Source organism: Nicotiana tomentosiformis, chromosome 1 (assembly GCF_000390325.3).
Source record: "Nicotiana tomentosiformis chromosome 1, ASM39032v3, whole genome shotgun sequence".
Taxonomy (NCBI): Eukaryota; Viridiplantae; Streptophyta; class Magnoliopsida; order Solanales; family Solanaceae; genus Nicotiana; species Nicotiana tomentosiformis.
The window spans coordinates 69,412,563-69,421,116 of NC_090812.1; the positions used below are offsets into that span (position 1 = coordinate 69,412,563).

Genomic DNA, 8,554 nt, shown 5'->3' on the forward strand with positions numbered 1-8,554 from the left:
ACTTAAGTTCTGGAAAATGGAATTCGTCCCATTTTCAACTCTTTTCCATTTTTGAGCTCGGGTAAGGCGATTCTTGGGAGATTTTCACGGGAAAATATTGGCTTAAGTATTCCTTATCCTATATTGATTATATTTCATGATTCCATACTCATTTATATCATGAATCCGTAAAAGTTTGGGAGAAAGATCATATTTTTATAAAATCTTCCAAAAACGAAAATTTAAGATTTGAAGGTCCATTTAGCATCAAAATTGGATAATTTTTGTATGGTTAAACTCGTAGCGGAACGGGTGTTCGGATTTCGTAAGTTTTTCGGGATTTGAGACGTGGGTCCCACTGTCGAATATTTAAATGAATTTTAGATTTTTATCCGAAAAATTAGTAAATTCATATGGAATTAATTCCTATGATTCGTATTGAGTATATCAAATTGTTTATGAATAGATTTGATGCTTTTGGAGACAAATTCAAAAAAAAGGCTGTGGTCGAATAAATTATTGGAATTTGCAAAGCGAGATAAGTGTCGTGGTTAACCTTGACTTGAGGGAATAGAACCCTTAAACTATTTGTTATGTAAAATGCATGTGAACGATGTATAGGCGAGGTGACGAGTGTCTATACGTCGTCAAATTAATTGTTTGCATAATTACTTGAAAAATCATAAATCATTTTAAATCATGAATTAATTATTATAATAATTGTTTCTCTCAATATTAATTCTTGAACTCCTGCATTAATTGTTACATGTTATTTGAATTGTGTGTCTTAATTGTTATTTGACATTTAGCATATTAAATATTAAACTGCCTATTTTTTTCGTGATTTTTATAATAACTTGCTATTTGTCATTATTTGTTTCATAATTAAATCATAATTATTGTATGCTTGTTGTCTTATAATTTTATATTAATTGTTGTATTTATTGGAAAATTTTCTTCTATAAAAATTGGTAAATGAATATATTGGAGGAGCGGATTGCACACCGCAATAGAAGTGATTGAAATGAACATATTGGAGGATCGGGTTGCACGCCGCAACAGACTTATTTAAAAGTCAATATTTGGGGGATCGGATTGCACGCCGCAATAGACTTATTTAAAAGTCAATATTGGGGGATCAGATTGCACGCCGCAATAGACTTATTTAAAACTCAATATTGGGAGGTCGGATTGCACGCCGCAATAGACTTATTTAAAAGTCAATATATACTTGATTAAAATAATTATATGAGAGGATTGAAAATGAATATATTGTGGAAACAGTTTGCACGCTATAACGGAAATTGGTTAAAATAATAATAGATTATGACTGCTGAGTTGGCTTCAATTATTATAAATGAGTTACCTGATTTATTTCTATTAATTGATGTTGTTACTACTATTGCGTACATGTTAATGAAAGTGACCCGCTTTAGTCTCGTCACTACTTCGTCGAGGTTAGGCTCAGCACTTACCAGTACATGGGGTCGGTTGTACTGATACTACACTCTGCACTTTTCGTGCAGATTTCAGACTTGGTCCCAGCGGCGTACCATAGACTTTATCGGATTTCAACTACTCAGAGGAAACTTGAGGTATAACTGCACGGCGTCCGCAGTTCTGAAGTCCCCGTCTACTTTACTTTAGTTGTGTGTTTATTTTCAGATAACTTTATTTTATTCAGACCCTTATTTGTATTATTCTAGAAGCACGTGCACTGGTGACACCAATTCTGGGATGTTATTTAGACACTGTTATTTTTATGGATTATTCACTACATTTTAGACTTTACTTCCGCATTTGTTCTTTGTTATTAATAAATTTAAAAAATTATTTTAAAAATTGATAATATTATTCTAACGTTGGCTTGCCTAACAAGTAAAATGTTAGACGTCATTACGGTCCGAAGATGGAAATTTCGGGTCGTGACATCGCTTTTGCGAACCAAGGGTCATTTTTGCGGCGTCGCTTGTGCGACTAAATTCTCGCATCTGCGGTTTCACACTCAACAGCTAGCCCTCGCACCTGCGTAACTTCTTTCGCTTCTGTGCAATCGTAGGTGTGAGCCAAGGGTCCGCATATGCGCTCCTCTCGCGTCTGCGATCAGCATCACCGCATCTGCGGTCCCGTATCTGCGCAATTCCCTCCGCATCTGCGGCTCGTGACCAACAATGCCCAGTCCGCTTCTGCGTATGGTTGCTCGCTTCTGTGGAGTCGCTTCTGCGACCAAACTTCCGCAGAAGCGGTTGCATCAGCAACCCAAAATTCCAGTAGGTTCCAAAAATTCCAAATCGATCCAAACCCCGTCCGAAACTCATCCGAGCCACTAGGGACCCCGCCCGAATATACCAACAAGTTCTGTAACATCGCACGGACCTACTCGAGGTGTCAAATTACACATAACAACATCGAAATTACAAATTGTACCTCGAATCGAACTTATAAATTTTTAAAACTTCCAAATTATATATCTTGTGCCGAAACACATCAAATCGGTCCGGAATGACTTCAAATTTTGCACACAAGTCATAAATGATATAACATACCTATTCCAATTTTCAGAATCGGATTCCGACCCCGATATTAGAAAGTTAACTCCTCAGTCAACCCTCTAAACTTAAATTTCTATTTTAGCCATTTCAAACCTAATTTAGTTACGGGCTTTCAAATAATTTTTCCGAATACGCTCCTAAGTCCAAAATCACCATACGGAGCTATTGAAATCATCAAAACTAGATTCTGGAGTCGTTTACACATAAGCCAACATCCGGTCAACCTTTCAACTTAAACTTTAAACCTTGAATTTCATTCTTCCAAACCAACTTTGAAATACCTGAAAAATCAAAACCGACAATTCACACAAGTCATAATATATCGTATGAAACTATTCAAGACACTACTAGAAAATGGCAAATTTCCGACCGTCGGAAATTGAGTTTTTTCCGACGGATAACCGACAGAAAAAGGTTGCTCGGAAAACACATGGTCGCAAATTGAAAAATAAGGACGCGCTTAAATATAAGAGATTTGCGGCTGAATTGGTTGGTAAATTTTCGACCGATTCGGTCGCAAATTTAAATAATAAAATAAATATATAATTTAAATTTCCAACAGAATCGGTCATAAAATTTGAGAATAAATAAATTTAAAAAAATCAAAAATTCATAATTTGAGATCGATTCGGTCGCAAATCGAGAAAATTTTTGCGACTGATTCAGTCGCAAATCCGCTCCAGATCTGAAAAAAAGAATTAGCAGAATTCTATTATATTTTTAACTATACCATCTGCCAAATAAAACAGCCAACAATCTCAAACCTAGATTCAATCAAATTCTTCGACAACAATCTAAAACCTAGATTCAACTACCAAATTAATATGAAAAGTGTAATAAAAGCATAATAATAAGAATAACAATTAGTTGCACAAAAAAAAATCAAAAAGTGCATACTAATTTACTCTTTCTTTCTTAGTAATTCATCCCAAACTTGTTCCACTATTAATTTTTTGTGGCTTTTCGAGTTTTGATAACAAAGATACTGTGAAAAAACGAAAATTACAAACACTAATTTCAGCAAACAATGTGTTTTTCTCTATGAAGCTTAGCAAAAAATGGAAACAAAGAAGAAAAAATCGAGGGAGATGGGAAAACTAATCGCGAGAGGGGAGAGAGAGAGAGGTGTCGCCGGAGAAAGAGGGTTGTCGCTGGAGCATCTTGATGCTTGGGGGAGGGGGTTTCAGCGAGGAGAGAAAGAAAAGAGAAAAGGAAGAAAAGAGATAAAGAAAAAAGAAAGGGGTCGAGGGGGTTTAAAAACTATTTCCGACTGAATAGGTCAGAAATTTAAAAAAAAAAAAAATTCGACTGATTTGGTCGCAAATGAGGTCAACGAAGTCAGACCTCGTTTTAATAAATTTTTGCGACCAAATCGGTCACAACTTTTTTATTTTTTTATTTTTCCGAACGAATCGGTCGCAACTTTTTAATTTTTTTAAATTTTTTCGACCGAATCGATCGCAAATGAGATTCGATCGCAATCGTTTTTTATGTTTTTATTTTATTTTTAATTTTTCCGACCGAATCGGTCGCAAATGCCTTTGTGGTATTTTCCGTCAAAATTTGCGACAGATGTAGACGGAATATCCACCGTAAACATTAATAAAAATTGAAAAATATATTTTTATGCCATTTCCAACCGATTCCGTCAGAAATTTTCGATTGCTTTTTTCGGTCGGAATATTTTAGTCGGAAATGGTCCCTTTTTTAGTAGTGAGACTTCAAATAGTAAAAAGGAACGTAAATGCCCAAAACGATCGGTCGGGTCGTTACATTCTACCAACAAGACCCATATCTCAATTTTAATTTATAAGACGTTAGTAGCACTTAATTCTTTACTTTCTTAAACTTGTTTAAATAGTGTTTTATAGCAAATCTCAATCTGTATTATTGACGCGCTGATGAGTTGATACCGCAACCCCAAACCCGTGTTAAATTCAGGTGAAATGAGTTATAAGACCTGATCCTGAAATGAGAAGCTATAATAATATAACCATTTGAGTAACTGCATTTTTCAAGAAGGGTGTGTAATAGATTATTATATCTAATTGATTTTTGAGTAATCAAGTAGTGTCAAAATTATGTATATTTAAGTACTCCTATCAATAGCAACATTGAGGATTACTGTCTTTTTAACTTCTTTTTTTTCATGCAAAAAAAAGAATAATACAAAAACATGTCCTTAATTATCTGTCTACTGGAGATAACTAATCAGCCACCACACGTTATGCCAAATTAATATTTCAGAACAGTAGTGGTATATATTAGCCACCCAACCCACCGACACTAATAGCAATACCATTGAATTCTGTAGCACCACCTTTTCCCTTCCTCTCACGGCATAGTAGCAGTTACATTCTCACGGCATGAAAGCCTGACTTGACCGACTATAATAAAACTAGTTGGAATTTTTCATTAATCTTACTCGGCGGCTTCTAGCAACATCATTTTTAAAATTAAAGACATTGACATATTCTCTGGACGTTCAAGGTCAAATTTTATGCCTATATGTTTACAAGAGCCTGAAGCAAAGCTCTTCTTTCTTTTCATACTTCCTGTGATCCACAATAAGTGATTTTTTGGTTTTTTTTCTTGTGGTCCAAAATAAGTGATTTTTCCAGATTTCAAGAATGAATTAATTATTTTTTTCCTTGTATTGCCCTTGGAGTAAATAGTGTTGGAGTATGTGTTAGGAATGTTTATATGAAGAGATAGTAAAGGTTAATATATCAATTTTATTCCTAATTAATGTTAAAAGGTAGATTTGAAAACAACCAAAAAAATCATTTATTGTGTATCGAAGGGATTAGTAGCTTACTCTCTTCGGCCCTTATAATGTCATTTTAGCCAAACAAATTTGACTAAAATAAGTGTCACTTTAGAAATCAAGAAAACATTAATTGCTTTTTCGAATTTACACTCTTTCCAAATAAATGATCTATTTTATATTCAAAAGGTCCATTAAAATTTATTACTCATATTGAGGAATGATAACGGTCTAAATCAAATAACTTTTATTATTAGCATTATTAAATGATTTCTTTGATGGACGTGTGAAAAACTTGCCGGACGAATAAATTAAAAAATAAAATTTAGAATTCACATGAGTTCTTTGATAGGTGTGTGAAAAACTTTACAGACGAATAATAAATTTTAAAAAAATAAAAACTGTAATTCACCTATTCACATATTCCCAGTTTTTATAATAAGAACTTATATCTATCTTGTATTAACATCTTATCGAAAAACAAAAATAATTTGCAAATGTGATCTTTCATAAAACAAAGTTTCAAAGAAAAAGTTGCTAAAACTGCAGGGAAGAAATTAAATGGGATAATGAAGGAAAACCTCTTATCACACTCAACTGACGTGGTCTCTTTCTTTATTTCCTTTTTTTTTTTGGCAATACTCAACTGACTTAGTCCAGCATCACTATTTAAAAGTATTTGATAAAACTAGATATATAAGTGATTGTCTTCTTAGAGAGCGTATATATCACTTCTATCTTTGGAGCAAAACATGGCTAACATAATTTCCTTCCTTGAAGTAGATTACGCCGGTACTAACAGGGCCGCAAACACCCCCGGCGGTGTCCGTTTCAACCGAGATATCGGTGCCCAATATAGCAAGCAAACACTCGCAGCTGCTGCTTCTTTCATATGGAAAATCTTCCAGCAGAACTCTCCAGCTGACCGCAAAAATGTGCAAAAGGTAAGTATGTTCGTCGATGACATGGGCGGAGTAGCTTACACTAGCAATAATGAGATTCATGTCAGTGCCAGGTATGCAATAAATTCATTCAGTAAATAAGCAGTGGGTGCACGTATATATAGTCTCGAACTCAAAATGCATATATGCATATATTAAGTGATGCCTTTAAATTTGTGTTTTGTAGGTACATTCAAAGCTACTCTGGTAACGTCAAGAGAGAGATCGCCGGAGTATTATTGCACGAGAGCACCCACGTTTGGCAGTGGAATGGGAATGGTGGGGCACCTAGTGGATTAATCGAAGGGATTGCTGATTATGTGAGGCTCAAAGCTGGTCTTGCACCTAGCCACTGGGTGAAACCAGGCCAGGGCGACCGCTGGGACCAGGGCTACGGCGTGACTGCTCGATTTCTTGATTACTGCAACAGCCTGAGAAATGGGTTCGTGGCACAACTTAACAAAAAGATGAGAAATGGCTATAGTAATCAGTTCTTTGTTGACCTGCTGGGGAAGACAGTTGATCAACTTTGGAGGGATTACAAAGCTAAATTCCGCACAGCGAGCGAGTGAGGTTGTCTAATTAGACCCAAAATTAGAAACATCATCTACTTTTACCAATAAAAGGCTATGTGTACCATGGTCTTCTTGAATGATAAAATTAAAGTTCTACTTTTACCAATAAAAGGCTGTGTGCCATGGTCTTCTTGAATGATAAAACTAAAAGTACAATTATACTGAGGTGACGATGTTTTTTCTTAAAACCATCTAGTATTCGAAATTTACTAATTTGACTAATCCAGATTTGCCTCCTAATTTTTATAGAGATCATAAAAGGGGAAAACGCTCTCTATTAAATTTTTAATTTCGAGGGCTCGAACCTAAGACCATCGTATCACTAATTAGTATAAGCAATACTATGCTCACCAAATAAAATAAGAGTTCAATATATGTGAAAAACATAATTATCAATCTTACTTTTTAGGTAAACCCAACTAGTGTGTCACTAGAATCTTTAAAAGAAATTGGTTATTCAAAACATGCTGCATGCGATAGAATACAGTAGCTATGCCGTATGCGAGGATAGTTTATTCGTAATATAATTATGAAGCCACTTTCATGTATTTATCAAACTATTTCCTCTTCTATCGTCTCTTTAGATGTCTATAAAAGATTGTTATATATGTCTGATACATTAGCGTGCCTAAAAGTTTTGGATGCCAAATGTTTGTAAGTAAACTAAGAAGTCAGGGATTAGCTTTTTCGAATTGGAATAAGTTCTTTTTTTCTCTTACGTCGAACGTTGAATTCTAAAAAATTAGAGTTAAGAGTATAACAAAAATTGTAAGACGTAGATGAGTCGTACAATTGTAGTAATTTCTAAGTATGGGCATTTTGGTCGCCCTTTCTGTAGGAATTGTAATCCCTGGTTAATTACTACACCTCCTCCCGACGAGATAAAGATTTTTAATAGCTTATCTAATCGAAATCGAAAGGCGGCCAATAAAAATTAACTCTCTCACTCTAATTAACAATCCTGTAGTTATTAACGTTTTTTTTATGACAATTCGTTAAATTTAGAAATTTAGCAATATACGACTGCAGTATAGTTATGTAAATCCTAATACTATAAGCAACTTTAATTCTTTTCTTTAGTTACTTCTGCAGCTAATTTTATTCAAACTTCAAAAGATTATAGGACTTTGAATTCCAGTAGAGGCCACAAAGCCCTATGTAAGCCCTATGTTGCACGTTGTGCTGCAATGGTTCCAAGGCACCACTCTGATTACATACTACTATTCTCCAGCAAGAGAGCAAAGCATTCTAGGAATAGTATGTACCATCTGTGAAGAAATCAGATATCCATAGCAAATAAGTAGAAGAATGTCACCATAAAGCAGGTCACGGTTGCTGGAGTGTCCAGGATCAACTCAAGAGAACAGAATGTGAAAAATATGAAGTTGGTGCAGAAGTAAACCGGAAATATAATTTTCCTTCGCCAATAGTGAACCAAAGAAAAACTCACCATATTTTTATCTAGATAGTTTAACCCCTAAAGGAACTGAAAGAACAGATCCAACATAGTACAATTGTCCCGTAAGCTAAGCATTGCCACTTGCAGTAAATAAAAGGGGATTATTTCTGATCAATATGCATTACGTATCCCTAATAGACTCCAAAATGCTTAGTCAAAAGCAAACACGTTAACTTTTAGTCAAAAGGCCAACATGTTACATCATCCATTTTACCTTGACATTACTGCAAATGAACTTTCTCAATTGTGGAAACAACTTCATCAATGCTCTTGAAGTTTTG

General features: G+C 34.8%; 1 protein-coding gene across 1 annotated transcript; it reads left to right on the forward strand.

Moving 5' to 3' along the window:
• The first annotated feature begins 5,871 nt into the window (after nucleotides 1-5,871).
• Nucleotides 5,872-6,979, forward strand: LOC104091939 (uncharacterized). Its single transcript, XM_009597382.3, has 2 exons — nucleotides 5,872-6,313; nucleotides 6,427-6,979. Exons 1-2 carry the CDS (start codon nucleotides 6,051-6,053, stop codon nucleotides 6,809-6,811), a joined length of 648 nt encoding a protein of 215 aa, XP_009595677.1. The 5' UTR covers nucleotides 5,872-6,050; the 3' UTR covers nucleotides 6,812-6,979.
• The last annotated feature ends 1,575 nt before the right edge of the window (nucleotides 6,980-8,554 follow it).

Bases quoted from the DNA above. Each gene is read 5' to 3' on its own strand.
- LOC104091939 (XM_009597382.3), top strand. From the start codon at position 6,051: ATGGCTAACATAATTTCCTTCCTTGAAGTAGATTACGCCGGTACTAAC. The intron at 6,314-6,426 runs GTATGCAATAAA...TGTGTTTTGTAG, and splicing joins GAGATTCATGTCAGTGCCAG to GTACATTCAAAGCTACTCTG.